At 59.6% G+C, this 16,049-nt stretch overlaps 1 protein-coding gene across 1 annotated transcript in view; it reads left to right on the forward strand.

The window, feature by feature from the left end:
• HTT (huntingtin) overlaps positions 1 to 16,049 on the forward strand; it is a 100,631-nt gene that overhangs the window by 46,396 nt on the left and 38,186 nt on the right. The window contains exons 26-37 of the mRNA XM_054581876.1: positions 29 to 231; positions 2,799 to 2,925; positions 4,199 to 4,326; positions 5,250 to 5,360; positions 6,327 to 6,404; positions 6,815 to 7,038; positions 8,247 to 8,325; positions 8,414 to 8,575; positions 10,616 to 10,671; positions 11,505 to 11,653; positions 13,078 to 13,214; positions 14,650 to 14,766. Of these exons, the coding sequence (XP_054437851.1) occupies positions 29 to 231; positions 2,799 to 2,925; positions 4,199 to 4,326; positions 5,250 to 5,360; positions 6,327 to 6,404; positions 6,815 to 7,038; positions 8,247 to 8,325; positions 8,414 to 8,575; positions 10,616 to 10,671; positions 11,505 to 11,653; positions 13,078 to 13,214; positions 14,650 to 14,766 (1,571 nt within the window). The remainder of the gene's footprint in view (positions 1 to 28; positions 232 to 2,798; positions 2,926 to 4,198; positions 4,327 to 5,249; positions 5,361 to 6,326; positions 6,405 to 6,814; positions 7,039 to 8,246; positions 8,326 to 8,413; positions 8,576 to 10,615; positions 10,672 to 11,504; positions 11,654 to 13,077; positions 13,215 to 14,649; positions 14,767 to 16,049) is intronic.

A 16,049-nucleotide genomic window follows, 5' to 3' on the forward strand; every position in this document is an offset into this window, starting at 1 on the left:
GGAGGTCACCCGTGTGCCTGTCTCACAGCCAGCGCCCCCAAGTCTCTGCGGAGTTCCTGGGCCGCTGAGGAAGAGGCCGGCCCCGCGGCCAGCAAGCAGGAGGAGGTGTGGCCAGCGCTGGGGGACCGGAGCCTGGTGCCCATGGTCGAGCAGCTCTTCTCCCACCTGCTGAAGGTTATCAACATCTGTGCACACGTGTTGGATGAGGTGGCTCCTGGACCCGCAGCCAAGGTAACCATGAGGGGCCCAGGCCCCGCGCGCGCCGGTGCTGGCCGATCCGGCCTTCCTTGCCCGCCGTCCCTGCCCGCTGCCTCGGCTCCGGGCGGACAGAGGCGCGCACGGCGTGGCCCTGACGGGGCCCTCCAGCGGTCAGCCCCTCTGTGCTGTCCGTCACGGTCCTGCCCTCGGTGCTCAGCAGGAGCCAGGAAGCTCAGGCGTGAAGTGCCTGTGTGTCGCTTGCGTGCTCTCTCCTGGCATGCTGTCGAGGAGCTGGGCTTTCCTGTGAAGCAGAGTTCTGTAAAATCTGCTGCGAGACAAACGGCAGGCTCTCTCCACCGTGGGTCGAAGGTGGATCAGCGCATCTGACGATTCCCTCTCTTGCCTGTGTCTTCTGTCTTGAACAGACCCCTCCAGCTTCAGGAGCTCAGGTTCTCCTTTAGCTGCCCCACAGCCTTTCCCTCACTGCCGGCCCCCCGAGCAGGCCTGTCTGCCGCTTACCCCCGCGTGTCTCCGCCTGCCCTTGCCCCTGGCCCTTGCAAGGCGCCTGGCGGAGCCTCCGCCCTTGGCTCCGGCCCCCATTCTCCGGCCTCGCAGCTCTGGTTTCTGCTACCACCTGCCGCGGCAGCGCCTGCTGCCCAGATCAGTCTTCGAGTCTCGTGGATGCGTCCCTGGCCCTGTGTCGCCTACCCACTGCGTCACTCGGTGCCACCTTCCTTGCCGGGGACGCCCGCTCCTGTCAGCCTCCGGACTGTCTCTGGTCCCTCCGGCTCCGTCGGCTCCTGGCGGTTCCGGGTTCGGCCTTCAGCGCACTGTGGACGTTTTCCAGGCTCTGCCCTGTGTCTCTCAGGGCTGGCGCTGCCCGGCACGGCTGTGTTGGCATGGAAACGGGCTGCACCTGCGCCTGCAGGGACAGCAGCGCTCCCCTCCTGTGGCTGCCGCACACCTGGCGTGTGGCCCCGCGGCTGAGGGCCTGAGCCTCTTTCTTTTAATTGTTGTTTTTCTCAACTACCATTGATGCTCAGAATTACAGTAGGTGCCCTGCATAGTGGTCAGGCGCTTATGTAACTAACAGCGACCCCGGGTAGGTCCGGCACCGCCCGGACGCTGCACGTACCGACTGCGATGCTGCCGGCCCCGCCCCGCGCTGGGCCCTGCGCCCCTGACCGCCCCGTGCTTGCCAGTCTGCACCGCACAGCCCCGTCGCCCCCCTCCCCGGCCCGGCCCCGGCCGTCCTCCGCGTGCTCTCTGCGTCTGTCTGTCTGCTTTGGTTTCCTTTGTTGACCCTTGTTTTTTTAGATCCTACATGTAAGCGAAACCACAGTGCGTGTCTGACTCATCTCACTCCGCCTAATTCCCTCTAGATCAGTGGTCCCCAACCTTTTTAGCACCAGAGACCAGTTTTGTGGAAGACAGTTTTTCCGTGGACCTTGGTGGTAGGGGTGGTTTCTGGATGATTCAAGCGCATTACGCTCCTAACGGGACCGGACCGGTGCCCGTCCGTGGCCCGGAGGCCGGGGCCTCCGCTCTAGATCCGTCTGTGCTGCAGACACGGCCATGCTTCTTATGGCTGAGTGACAGTCTGTCAGACGCGCGCGTGCGCGCGCACACACAGACAGAGCCGTTCATCTCACCGCTCTTTCAGCCGCTCGCCTGTTGGTGGGCATTTAGGTTGCTTCCGCATCTGGGCTGTTGTAAACAATGCTGCGATGGATGGGGATGTATGTATCTTTTCCAGTTAGTGTTTGGGTTTCTTTGTATGTACTATGCCCAGAATTGGAATCGCTGAATCATATGGTCGTTCGGTTCTAACTCTGTGAGGAACCCCCACACTGTTTTCCACAGTGGCAGCACCAGTCCGCATTCCTGCCCACAGCGCACTGGGGAACCGGCTTCTAATTTTGTAATTGAGTTTAAATTTCGATGGCCACATGTAGATGGTATCTAGTGTGGGACAGGGCAGCACAAGGCCGTCAGGCCTGCGCCTGCTGCGTCCGGACGGGGGAGACCCAGGTCCGTCTTTGGGGCACCAGGCCCTGCCTGCCCTGTTCCTCCCACTTTGTGTTTCGTACAGTTAGAAACACGAGAGCGAGCGCGACTCTTCGTTCTTGCTCCCCAAGTCCTTTGTTTTCCCTGCTAAGCATCTTGCAAAAAAGCACGGCTGACTTCTAGCTCTGCTGCCGGTCAGCCGTGACCTCAGATAAGTCACTTCATGTCTGAGCTCTTTCTTAGCCTGGAAGACGGAGTCTAAAACATGGCTTCATGCCCTCTTTGTGTTGTGGCCCCCAGACAACACTCTGGTCGCTGTGCTTGGAGGGGACGTGCCTGGGGCTCCAGGGCCCCTTCCTTTCCAGACGTCCCCAGCGCCCGTCAGGGGGCTCTAGGCAGCCCCCGCTGCCTGGGGGGTTGGCGAGCTGAGTGCAGTGCCTGGTGTGTGCGCAGTGTCTGAGCTCTGGAAATGGGGCGTCGAAGAGAGAATGAATGACATGGGTTGGTTCTTTTCAATAAATGGTAAAACCATATACTGTAGGTTTCGGTTTCTGGATCAGTTAACACTCCCAGATTCTTCCTCTCTGTTCTAGGCAGCCTTGCCGTCCCTAGCGAACCCCCCGTCGCTGAGCCCCATCCGACGGAAGGGGAAGGAGAAAGAGCCAGGAGAGCAGGCGTCCGTGCCGCTGAGCCCCAAGAAAGGCAGTGAGGCCAGCCCAGGTAGGGGGCGGGGACGGGCGGGGGGCCACAAGTGTCACAGACACGGAGGGCTGCGCTTACTCGTGGCAGGCTTAACGCCATGACTCGGTACTTCTGGAAATGAAATGCACAGTGGTGAAGCCGGAGACATGGTTCCCCAGGCGAGCCTTCCGAGAGCAAATGCTAATTGCTGGGTGTGCACAGACCACGCTTGGCCGGGAGCATCTCTGACTGTCACTTGCGAAGATGCCGTCCCCCATAGCAGGGGCCTCGCTGGCTGCCTCCTTCCCCGGCGCCCCCTTCTCCCACGCAGAGCGGGATGCAGGGATCCAGGGTTCAGTGAGGGAGGCGGTGTCGATGCTGGGGACGGAGGTCCCGGGGCAGAGGGATCCCCGTGGGGGGTCCTGAAGTAGGAAGTGGGACATGCACAGTGGGGAGAGCCCAGTGCGGGGCAAGGCGGGTGCGGTCGTCTGGGTGAGAGGGGCCTGGGGTGCCCACAGCCGCAGGGTCTGCCGCCCCCAAGAGTCTCCGCGCTGCTGGGCCAGAGGTCCCGGGGGTGCAGCAGTGGCGGCGCTGCTCGGGGCGAGGGAGAGCTCCAGACAGCAGGTGGGCCTGGCTCCCTCTCCCCACACGGGCCAGTCGCGACCCTCCCGCCCCTTCCGCAGTGAAGCCTGTGGCTGAGCGCTGTGCCGGCCGCTCCGCAGGAAGGTGGCGGCATGGAAGCTGCTGTGTTGTCCGCGCTCCTTCCTGACCCTCACGGAGACTGAGGGCTCCGAGTCAAAACCTTTACAACTTGAGTGGTTTTACGCAGTGCTTGGCATTTGCGTGTTAACACCACTGTAGTAGCGATGTGTTGTCAGAGCGTGCTCACGTGTCCCCCCGTGTGGCGGCTGCAAGGGCCCTGACCCAGCCCGGCTGGGGCCCGCCCCCGTCCTGCCGCCGGCAGCCTTGGGCTCTGAGAGCTTGCGGGGCTGGCTGAGGCCGTGGAATTGGTTGCTCCTCTGGTTTGCAAACAGGCAGCCCGACCGAAACAAACGCATGGAGGCATCATGCTGGTGTTCTTCCTGTCTTCTGCTTCTATTTTTTTATTCTTTGGAAGGTACTCAGATTGTACTTGGGCTTATTAGTCAATTTCTCATTACTCTAATTAATTAAAAGTCAGAGAGAAAGTTTGTCTTTTATTTTACTAGAATGCTTGTAAAACTCATTATTGCCAGTGATCTATTTTAAGCTTAGCAAATGCTTCCTTCTGTCTTAAACATGTGCGTGTCTCTGTGTGTGTATGTGTTTATAGCCTCCCGCCAAGCAGAAGCCTCAGGACCTGTTACAGCAAATAAATCCTCATCGTTGGGGAGTTTCTACCACCTTCCTTCTTACCTCAAGCTGCACGACGTTCTGAAAGCGACCCACGCCAACTACAAGGTGCTGCTGCTTGTGTCACCGTGCGCACGTGCCCGAGGGCCTCGCGGGGTCCTGACGGTTTCCCTCAGAGTCGTGGCTTGGACACGTGCTCAGGGATACGAGTTGCAGTTGGTTTTGTCAGGGGTCTGTCCGCCTGTTTCCTGGACCCCTTCCCGCCATCCCCACCTCCCCACCAGCGGCGCTGCCGCTCTGCAGCCCCTCCTCGGAATCCCCTCCTCTGCGGTGAAGCGCCCCCAGGGGTGGGAGCCTGGCCCCAGCCTTAGGTCCTCTAGCCGTTTCATCCTGTGTGTCCCTCGCCTGCTTTCCTCCTTCATGCTGGGTGATCGGATCGTATTTCACTGAGCACCTTTCTGTTTATCGTTGCACTTCGGCATGGATTTTGCCAGTTTTTGTTTTCATGGGCGATCTCTTCCCCGTGACTGTGTTCTTATATAATGTATCTTTGGACCTGACTCATTCTCTCAGTTTATTAAATGGGGGAATTGCTGCATAATTTAAGCTGAGGTCTTTAGAATCTTAATTTTTACCAAGGCTAGTGTTTTGTTGTAGCCAGACTGAAAGGCTGGGTCTGACTTTGATATTGATCTCCCGTGAACCCCAATGTAGGGGGAGTGGGACACGTATTTTGTATTTTCGGGGTGCTGCTTCTCAGGTGCTGCCCGTGGCGGGCGTCTGAAACTTTGGTCCACTGTGGTGGGCGGGTGGGGACTGTTTACGTCAGCAGAGTCAGTGTCGGCGGGAAGATGCCTTAGAGAGGCGCAGGCTTGCTGTGGCTCTGGAAGAGTTGTTTTCTCTTCAGTGCATGCTCCCAGTGCCAGAAACCGGCGGACAGACAGGCACTCCCAAATGCCCACGTACAGGGCCGCGGCGCAGCAGAGAGCCCGGCGTAGCCCTGTCGTGACCACGCGCTCCCTCTACCCAAGGTCACCTTGGATCTTCAGAACAGCGCGGAGAAGTTCGGCGGCTTTCTGCGCTCGGCCTTGGACGTGCTCGCCCAGATTCTGGAGCTGGCCACGCTGCAGGACATCGGGAAGGTTCGAGCTGCTTTTCCTCTCGCGGGGCTGGATGTGGCTGGTAGGCCTGACACATACCTTCAGGACGCGGTAGCAGCTGGGGCAGAAGCTCTGTGACCCCCACTGCTGTGCCGCAGCCCCCGAGTCTGGTCGTGTCTGAGCCTCTCATTGGGGGTCTGTTGCATCACATTTTCAGTTATTTACTGTGTCTTGGCTCAGACCCGCCTTAGCCTAGACCGTTGATGGGCTCCGCGCCGTGCGGCCGGAGCCCTTTGTTTTCCTCCTGGGCCCTCACAAGTGGGACGGGCGGAAGCAGGCCTAGTGAGAGGCGCCGCGTGCCCGGGCCACCTTGGGGCGCAGCTGGGCCAGCACCCGCCCCTGCCCTGTGAGGAAGTGTCTGGCTCCTGACACCTTATTTTGGGATGAATTTCAAAGTGAGTTACTGACAGTGTCCTTGAAACGCGCAGCTGCTTGAGTGGAGCGCAGGTGGCTGCCGGGTCCCCTCGCAGTCACGCCCCTGAACCTCTTCCGTGGTGCACAGGGAGGCTTGCCTGGTTTTAGTCCTTACACCCGTTGTTTTATGCTTTTCTCAGTTATTCCTGGGCCTCTCTCCGCATGTCAGCTTAGTGCTCACGCTTGTTGCCAGTGGTTACCTCATGTGCTGTTTGTTAGTGCTCAGTTATTCTCGGCTCAGAGCGAAGCTTGCCACCCCTCAGTGAGGCCTGCCCGGCCACCCTGTCCGTGGTGCATCCCCCCTGCGCTGCCCTCTCTGCCCGGATGGTAGCCTCAGCAAGCGGACTGCTTGCTCTTGCTTCTTTGTCTTGTCGGTGCCTGCAGTCACGCCTGGAGGCCTCGTTCCCGGCCAGCGCTCGCTGGATGAGTGCTGTTCTTGTTAGCCGTCAGGTTGCAGGGACTTCCAGTCTAGGTGTCACAGCAGAAAGAAGGCCCCTCGGTCACTTCCAGCAGTGTCTCGCTGCTTTTCCACAGTGTGTTGAGGAGATCCTGGGATACCTGAAGTCCTGCTTCAGTCGGGAGCCAATGATGGCGACTGTGTGCGTTCAACAGGTGAGGAAGCAGTTTCCTGTCCTTTTCAGTCTGTTGCTCCAGGCTTGATGACATCACGCTGTCTGTCCTTTCGAAGGTGGTGCTAGCAGCAGGTCCTGGAGCAGCTGGCCTGTCATGGGGGAGGGCCCAGGGCCTGGGAAGCGCGGCCTCGCCCCTTGACGGCACCAGCGTCTCAGCACCCCTCGGGCGTTAGAGTGCGGGTCTCATGCAGAGCCGCAGAGCAACTCGAGACTGGGGCTGCTCTTTACGGTGGAAACAGCGGTGCACAGCAGCTGGTCCCGTGGGCGTTAGGGGTGGGGCTTCCTGGGAGCTCTCGTGTGCGTGGTGGCTGCCCTGTGCGGCCACCGCAGGTGGGCTGGTGCCCCTGTGGCGCTGGGTGGCATGCTGATGGCCTGGTTCTTTCACTGTAGTTGCTGAAGACTCTCTTTGGGACGAACTTGGCCTCCCAGTTCGACGGCTTATCGTCCAACCCTAGCAAGTCTCAAGGCCGAGCCCAGCGCCTTGGCTCATCCAGCGTGAGGCCGGGCCTCTACCACTACTGCTTCATGGCGCCATACACCCACTTCACCCAGGCCCTGGCGGACGCCAGCCTGCGGACCATGGTGCAAGCGGAGCAGGACCACGATGCCTCGGGGTAACCGTGCCCATCCGGCGGGGTCTCGTGCGGGATGGCCTGTGGCGGAACTGAGAGGGGCAGGGCGTGTTCAGAGAGCTCTGTAGGCTGGGGCTGTTGCCAAGATGCTGAGGCTCTGCTGGCCCTGCCTCAAACAGCGTGTGGTTGAGGGCGGGGTGGGACTGGGTTGTGTCGCTTCGGGCTGGGCCGGGGGATGAGGGAGACCGATGGCCGGCACCGCGGCCAGGTCATCTGCGAGCCAGCACTGCGAGGGGTCGTGTCCTCAAATGGGAAGGCACTTTATAACATCGCCGTGCTTGCCGTACCTGCTTCTCCTACTGAGGGGCTCTGTGTTGGTGGCACGGTGTGGGTCTACAACTAAGGTGAAAGGACACCCCCCACGTGGCACAGTGGGGTAGCGTGCCGAGGCATTGGGAGAGCGTAGGAGAGTCTTGGGTAATGTTTGTCTGTAACTTGATGGCTGAAAGTCTCTTTTGACATAAGTTTTTGGTTGTGTTTCTGATGCCTGAAATATAGTAGTTGTTTAAATTATACCAGTGAGCAGGTATTTGAATTACTACTGTGTGTAGTAACAAAGGATGCCTCGATTCCCCTTTTTTATATGCGCAGTGGTGAAACAGCCCAGGTAAACTAGTAGAGTCAGGGGCCAGCGGAAGTGCCAGGCTCCAGGCTTTCCGATAGGGATGGACCTGCTCTCTGTCCAGGTCTCAGGCAGAGGCTCTTCAGACATTTCAACGATATAGGTATAAATGGAGAACCAGGCAAGTGTGTGTGAGGGTGTGTCTTACTGTCCTTTCGTATATATTTCTTACAAAGAAAAGAGTAAAATTGATGTAAGTATTTAAGCAAAGGTGCTTTCCAAGAAAATGAAGTGGCACCTTGCGAATCCCTGAACCTTTCACATGACCGTCACCTTCCCAGCCTGCGGCCATCGGGCTGCGTGGTCTGTGTCCTGAAGCAGCGGAAGCGCTGTCTGCGTGTTGGCTGCAGGCGCTGGACCTGGGACTCTGCCGGGACTCAGCGTAGTCTGGCCATCACCTTTGTTGAAAGAAGAGCGTCCCTGATGGTCCTTTCTGACATTGCAGCGTGCGTGAGTGCGCGCGCGAGCAGTGTGTGCGAGTGTGTGCGAGTGAGTGTGCCTCGGGCTTTGCAGAGCACGTGGCAGGGCGTGCAAGGGCCCTCTTCCCTCTCCGTGTTCCTGTCCGCAGGTGGTTTGATGTCCTCCAGAAAGTGTCCACCCAGTTGAAGACAAACCTCACAAGTGTCACCAAGAACCGTGCAGACAAGGTAGACGGAAGCTGGCAGGCGCCGCCGGGGGGCTGCTCGGCGCCTTTCAGCTGGAGGCTCACGCCCGCGCTCTCTCTGCTCCTCGCAGAGTGCCATTCACAGTCACATCCGCCTCTTCGAGCCCTTGGTCATAAAGGCGCTCAAGCAGTACACGACCACCACGTCCGTGCAGCTGCAGAAGCAGGTCCTGGACTTGCTGGCGCAGCTCGTTCAGCTGCGGGTTAACTACTGTCTCCTGGACTCAGACCAGGTTTGTCCCTGCTGTCGTCCGTCTGCTGGGGCTGTGCGTAGCTTGGTACAAATCCTCTCCACACGACGCCCAAACCACCTGCCTGAAAGGAACGCGCCCTGGGGTCTCCCCACTAGTCGCTGCCTCTCACAGATTTCAGACTGGTCACAGGATTGGCCACGCAGAGGGCCTGGCGCCTGCTGGTGCCCTCACCCTGGGCTCCCCCGTCTGCTCTGGCTGTTAGGGTTCCCCTTGACCCCTGTTCACCTTTGGCAAAGGTTCTTCCTGTGCATGCACCCTCCGCCACTCCAAGATAAATTTGAATATAGGTTGTAAGATGTAATTAAGATTTGTTGTTTGGGGGACATTTTTACAAAACGCAGAGATTTGTTTTAAACAGTTGATCAGCTGTGACGTTGCGTCTCCAGCCGTCTGCAGCGAGCTAACCTCTGACAGGGAGTGCAGCCTAGCGAGACAGCCCCGGTCCCCGCAGGTCACGTCTGCTCTCGGCCTCACCAGGCGGGACTCGGCCGTCGGGCCTTCCTCACGCGGGTGCTGCGGGGTCACTTCCCTGTGCCAGTTCTCATAAACCAAGACCCATGCCAGCAAGTTCACCACAGCCCGAGCTGCCTTCAGGGCATCAGACTTGGCACCGTTGTTGGACTGCTCCCTGGGCCGCGTCCCTTCGTGAGGCAGGATGCTTTTCAGTTAGAAATAACACAGCGCCGCCGCCCCCGTCCCCCCCCCGCCAAACGCAGAGTGTTGTCAGCACCAGCACTCCCCTTAAGGGCCTGTTTCTTCAGGAGAAACAAGGTGCGGGGTCAAGAGCCAGTATGGGGCTGTCACCTGCCCCCGGGGCTGCGGGGGCCTCGCGCCAGTGGCCTGTCCATGCTGCCTCTCCCGCGGCAGATACCGGAACGGCTTTCAAAGGCCCCATTTCCTCCTCTGTGGAAGGGGCTTTCGGGGTTGGTTGGGGCGGAAATTGCTGTCTGAAGCAGTGGGCTGGGCGGTCGGGGCCTGTGGGGCCCTGGACAGGAGTTCCGGGGCAGAGGAGGGCTCTTGGGGAGAAGCTCGGGCCGGGGAGGCGCCCGCCTGGCTGCACAGCCTCCGAGTTCTGACTTCATAGCTGGAACGGCCAGGGCTCCTCTCTGCAGTAGCCAAGGGGCATGAGCAGTTGCCCGCGCTGATGCAGAGCTGAGCATAGACTTGACTCTCATCAGACTCTTTCTGGAGCCATTCTATAGAGGGCCCGTTCTCAAAGACGGACGAGTTTATGGTGTCTCCCTCTGTCTTCCTAAAACCGCTGTCTGATGCTTAGATGCTGGGCAAGGACAGCCGAGCACCTTCCAGGCTGTGCTTCTCAGCCAACGGGTTGGGCTCATCTGCTTCCTTGGGGCCCCGGCTTTTTTGGCCTTGGGCCGTGCAGTGAAGTCCCCCCACCCTCACTTGGTAGTGCCCGGGCTTCTGATCTGCTTTTGTCTCAGTGCCCGGGCCCCCCAGTTCTCAGGATTCCGGACAGTGACAGTTTTTCTGAACAGGATGGAAAAGTAGAGCTCACAGCTGATTGAGCTCAATTAGGGTGATGTTTTGAGCACCTGCTGTGCGGGGGCGACGCACCAGGCCTAGGAGGTGGCCGCGGGGCTCCCCACGCAGGTCGGCGGGAGCAGGGGCCGCCTGGAGCGAGTTGGGCTCAGCGGGCTCGGACGTAGGCCCGGTGCCCCTGTCTGCCCCTCGGCCGGCTGCCACCCCTCAGCGGCCCCACTGCTGGGCTCCTCGAGCCAAACAGACGCGTCCTGAGATGCGACTGGCAGGTCCTGCCCAAGGTCTTCTGGAGTTTTCGATTTGTTCTTCCAGAGGGTTTCCTTCAGTGGGCAGGAAACGTGTCAAAAGGGGTTTCTGGCAGAGCCCTGCAGTCGTCCAGCAGAAACCTGCGTGGGTTCTTGTACACGAGAAAATTATCGAGTGTCAGGAAACTTGTTAAGAATTTATACAAATGCACAGGGAGAGAAGTAGCCTTGTTTCATATTTTCATTCTTGATGTGAAGTTTCTTTTTGCTGCAGGTGTTTATTGGCTTCGTGCTGAAGCAATTTGAATACATTGAGGTCGGCCAGTTCAGGTAATAGTATTTTGTTATTTTTACGTTTTTTTGTCCTTGTTATGCGAGTGTGTATAATTTTAGATTGTTAACACAAACATACTTTGAAGGAATGTTAGGTATTTTTTCTAGGTTTTTTTTGTTTTTCTGGAAATCTGATTAATAATACTGTGCATTTTTGTTTCTCTTAAAAATTACAAAGTATCTGAAGACTGGTTAGGAACTGTTCTGTATCTCGTAATCACAGATGTTGTTAGTTTTCCTTTTATTCTTTAAGCCTTTAATTTCGATGCTAGATCACAAAACGAAGTCTCATCTGGTAGAATGCTACTTCTTTGCCTTCCTAAGGAAAACGTTCTCAGGTGTGGTTGGCCTTGGTAAGGGTCGTTGCCATGCACATGATCAGTCGCAGCGTTCCTTGCCAGACAGGAAGGTGCAGTACTTCCTCCTGTGCAGGCAGAGATGGATTGTCGTTGAAGATTAAAGTTCTTTTGTCTCCGAACCGCTGAACAAGCGGTCAGGGAAGCAGCGCAGGAGACCCCGTGTCGCACCCCCTCGTGTGACGCCATGACGGTGGATGGGAGCGAGGCGGCCACTCTGTCTCCTCGGTCTCCCTTCTTCGCCCGAAGAGTGAGGGGGCAACGGAGGGCTGCGGGGTGCCTCGTGTGCTCGGCCCGCTGAGGGCAGGCTCTCCGCAGATGGGCCGGGGTCGGGACCTGGTCGGGCCCAGATCAGGCCGCTGGGCTCCGCTCTGCGCGAGCTCCCACTCCACGTCGACCAGTTTCACACTGTTTCTGTTGATTGCGTACCTTGGTTTTAAAAGGAAGTGACGGAGTGCACGTTTCTGTCCCTAGGGAGTCCGAGGCCATCATTCCAAACATCTTTTTCTTCCTGGTCCTGCTATCTTACGAACGCTATCACTCCAAGCAGATCATTGGGATCCCCAAGATCATCCAGCTCTGTGATGGCGTCATGGCCAGCGGCAGGAAGGCTGTGACACACGGTAACAGGACACGCCTTTCCCTGGGGCCCTCGTCCTTGGGCTGCTCGGCAGTGTGTCCATGCTGCTCTGTGCGCGTGGGCTCTGTGCTGTGGCGCGGGCACACGCCCTTCGCTCTGAGGGGTTAGAATGTTCTTAGATGGAAGAACAGAAGCTGCAAAGTGCTGTGAGGCTCAGATGGGTTCTGATGTAAATACTCTCGTCTGTCATGTGACACAAAAAAATGTAAAAATCCAACTTGTGCCAAGACATTTGATGTGTTACCTGCTGTACTGGAGGCCAGGGGCCCCGACTCGATCCCGCCGCCCGGCGATTCTGCAGGAGCTTCTCGAGTATCCCGGGGAGCGGGCAGCCGCCCTCACAGCCCCTTGCCCGCCTGTGGCTTTAAGAACGAGCCGCAGTCCATCTCCGAGCTCTGAAGCTGACCGTCAGCACTCTCTCTGGACTCCCACTTGGCTTAGTTGTCAGGAAGTGTAGGCTCTTGAGCTGTGACTAGGATGCTTCCTGCCGCCTCTGCAGGCCCAGGTGTGAGGGCCGAGGGCGCCGCCCACACCTGTTGCCGCCCGGGTGCCCGTCAGTGCACGTGCGGCACAGCTGCGACCTGAGCAGGTGCCTGCGCCCCGGCAGGCGGCGGGCCGCTCCGCGTCCTCACAGCACAGCCTCCTGAGGGCCAGGGTCCACGCCTCAGCGCAAGCCCCGGCCCCTCGCGTGTGGCCATGGCCACGGCGCGTGGTAGGCAGCGCAGGAGTCAGAGGGAGGGGGTGGCGGGCTTCCCGGGCCAGAGGGCCCTGGGATGGAAAGTGGTCGGGCAGCCAGCCCCCACTGCGCTCTGCGGAGAAGCTTGGCCGTCTCGGGAAGTCGGCACGTGTGCTGTGCGCGTGTTCCCGGGCGAGTGCCCGCTTGGCGTGTCCCTGGGGTGAGACAGGGCCTCTCGCTTCTCTGGGTGGCACGCCTGGCTGACCCTTCCCGGGCAGGCACTTCTAGGGTCCCCTCAGGTGGTGCCCTGAACTGAAGATCTCGGGCTGCGGTTCGGGATGGAGGCAAGGCAGGGAAGCCCTTTCTGTGCTGCGGGGCGAGCCCGTCTCTGAGCGGCCCCTCTCAGAGAAGCGCTCCAGGGTGCTCCCGCGTCGTCACTTCGGGTAGCGGGGAGATTTATTATTTTGAGTTTGTGTCTCTTTTTTTGTCAGGAGTGATACTACATTGCAGAAACCCTAGTTTGTTTTTAAAGCTTTCACAGAATTACGACCTAAGTGTCAGAGGAAGACCGGTGGCCTTCTTGAGGCTGCCCTGATAGCGCCTTGATACTTGCTAGAGCACGTATGGCTCGGGCTTTCCTTTCTTCCTTGAAGACACCTGGAGGTGTGGTGCATACCTCCAAGCGGGAGTGCCACGCCCTGGCCCCTTAGCCCGGCCCTTTGTCCCCGCAGCCATACCGGCCCTGCAGCCCATCGTCCACGACCTCTTCGTGTTAAGAGGAACCAACAAGGCTGATGCAGGAAAGGAGCTGGAAACGCAGAAAGAGGTGGTGGTGTCGATGCTCCTGAGGCTCATCCAGTACCACCAGGTGAGAGGCGGCTGCGTGGGCAGTTATGTCCTGTGCCGCCCGGCAGGGCCGGGACACTGCAGCCCCTGTCCGCGCCAGCCTGGGCACGCGGGCGGCGGTGCCGGGAGAGGGCGCCGGGACAGCAGCCCCCACGTGGGGAGGCTGCCCAAGGCCACCCTGAAGGCAGCGTCCGTCAAGGCTGGACGTACACGGGGCCCCCTTTTCCAAAGTGAGGACCAAGAATAATTAACCAACAGCATCGATTTGTTTCTCTGAGCTGATTCCAGTTTTGTTTTCCTCAGGACGGAGCAAGAATTTCGAATCCCAGGTAGCGTGAGGTAGTGAGCGGCCTGGCGGCGCTTGTGGCTCCTGGCTTTGAGCTCGCCCGGCGGCCAGGGCCTCACTCGCCCTGTCATTCTTGTTGGCTCTTTGGCTGTGAGCCTTCACAAAGCCGTAGGCTCTTCTCACAGAAACACATTCTCTCTGCGTTCTCATTGTGGTCAGTCTGGTGACATTTCATTAAATGCGCCATGTTTAGTTAAATCCCAGAATCCCAGTGACAAGCACACCCACCAGGAGAGGCTGGCGAGCTCCCCGGACTGGGCGAGCTCGTGGTGGGGCGGGCGGGGGCCTGGCGGTGGCCGCTCAGCCCTGGGCCTGGTTTGCCGGGGACAGGAGGCCGGCTCGCCTCGGCCGGCGGGGCCCGGCCACATGCGGGTGTTCTCGGCTGCAGGGGCGCAGCCGCGTGACCTGCAGGGAGAGGCAGTGTGCAGGGGGCGGTCGGCGCTGGGGGAGGACAAGCAGTTATGTTTTGTAGTTCAGGTTGGCAGACTTTTTCTCTGTTTACTCTCTTGTTTACTCTAAACAAGCAGATGATAAACATTTTTAGTGTTGCAAGCCATGTGGAATCTGTCGCAACTCATGGCTGCTGTCGTGGGCGGAAGTCCTAGTCCGAACGGTCACCAAGGGTCAGGCTGCACGCCCATGAAGCTTCATTCCTAGCTGTGGGCCTTTCGAGCCCCCTGTTTAGAAAGGACCATTAATGAGCGCGCGCTCAAGGTCGATGGCTCTCCTTGGAGGCAGTGGGCCTAGTAGGAGGTGCCTTTGCAAAGGGCACTGGTGAAGCCCTGTCCGAGAAGGTCAGGTCGTAGGGCATCTGCCGAGAGGCGCCGAAGGCTGGTGGAAGGTTGCTTTTCCTTTTGTGCCTGTGCTCTGGGCGTGAAGTCTCGTAAGGCCCCACAGACGCAGCAACAAGGGCGAGCCTTCGAAGCGCGTCCCCGGAGCGGACCCCTGGGCTGCTGCTCCCGAGCTCCTGGGTCGTCCTCCGGTTCCCCGTCACATGTGTCCTGGGGTCGGGCTTGCTGGGGGCCATGGTGGGTGGTCCTGGCACCTCCGGCTGGGGCGGGGTGGGGGTGAGCGGCGAGGAGGCGGTGACCGTGCCATCCACGCCCTGCAGGTGCTGGAGATGTTCGTTCTCGTGCTGCAGCAGTGCCACAAGGAGAGCGAGGACAAGTGGAAGCGGCTGTCCCGGCAGGTGGCAGACATCATCCTCCCGATGCTGGCCAAGCAGCAGGTGCGCGCCACCGCTGGGCGCGGCTGTAGGTTGCGGGGGAGCCCGGAGGACGTGGGCGCTGTGTGCAGCCCTCCGCTCAGTCCCACGGGTTCACCCCCCAAGTAGCTGTCGGTGTGGGTCACGGGTGTGGGGGCTGCCATGCCCCTCTCAGGGACGCTCGGTGGCTGAGTCCTGTGTGGTTGCAGGCCCGGGGGTGGCCGTGGTTCCTGAAGGCGCCCCACGGGTAGGGTGGTGCGGTCCGGGGCGGAGCCTGTGTTCTCCGTGCCTCCCTGGGCCCTCGCAGCCCAGGGCTCTCCCGTGATCCCTGCACGTGTGTTGTCCCTTGTCACTCAGGAAGCAGTTTAGCAGTTTTCTGTCGCGTGACCCAAAATCTACCACACGGCACGATCGGTTGTTCCACACACGCAGGGAACAGGACGGGGCCCACCATTGCTCAGTCTCTGAGCCCTTCTGCCACCAGGTGGCAGAGGACAGGAAGTGCCACGCTGTTGGCAGCCACACCTTGGTCTCCAGGGCGGGTCGGCCAGCTGCCAGCGAAGCTCTGAGTCTTCAGCACACTGGCCGCCATCACAGGCATGGTGCCCAGCGGCCACCCGGCTAAGGGAGCGAGCACTCGGGGGAGCACAGTGCTCGTGGCTCCCTGCCTCCAACGGGGGCGTGGAGGCCTCTGCCATCGTTCTGCCTGTGTGACTTCAGCCCCTTCATTCGGGCTAATCACCTGAGGCCTCTTGGACAGAGGGACGTGTCCTGACTCCTGTGATACCGATAGGTGGCAGTGTGAATAAGTCGTCAAACTGGGTATTTCCGTGTGATCAGCATTCCACACCTGTAGGTATATTTTTTTAGAATAACACCCCAAAAGCTTTGTTCTGTTCTCCTGCCGTTCACGGGTGCTGCCTGTGGGGGGCACTGGGGTCCACAGGCAGTGCCCAGTGCCGCTCTTGCCCCTGTGACACTGGGCAGCGTGTCTGGGCACACGCCTTGGTGCCCACTGGCGGCTGAGCACAGGGCCATGGGCATCCACCGATGGTGCTGGCGCAGACACCCCGTGACCACAGCCGATGGGGGGACCCTGTCCTCGGGGAGGGGTGGTCTACTTAGAATGGGGGTGGAGGAGACGGACAGTTGGCCAGGGTGCAAAATGTAGGGGATCGTCAGCGCTATGCAGAAAATGGCGCTGGGGGGCTGGCCAGGTGGGGTTGCGTGGTTCCTTCCGTGTGGTTTGAGCGAGCCTGAGGCTCGGCTGACCCCAGCAGAGCCCTGGGCAGAGAGCAGCAGCGCCG

Source organism: Pteronotus mesoamericanus, unplaced genomic scaffold, assembly GCF_021234165.1.
Source record: "Pteronotus mesoamericanus isolate MK-2021 breed Mesoamerican mustached bat unplaced genomic scaffold, CSHL_Meso_final contig_68, whole genome shotgun sequence".
NCBI lineage: Eukaryota > Metazoa > Chordata > Mammalia > Chiroptera > Mormoopidae > Pteronotus > Pteronotus mesoamericanus.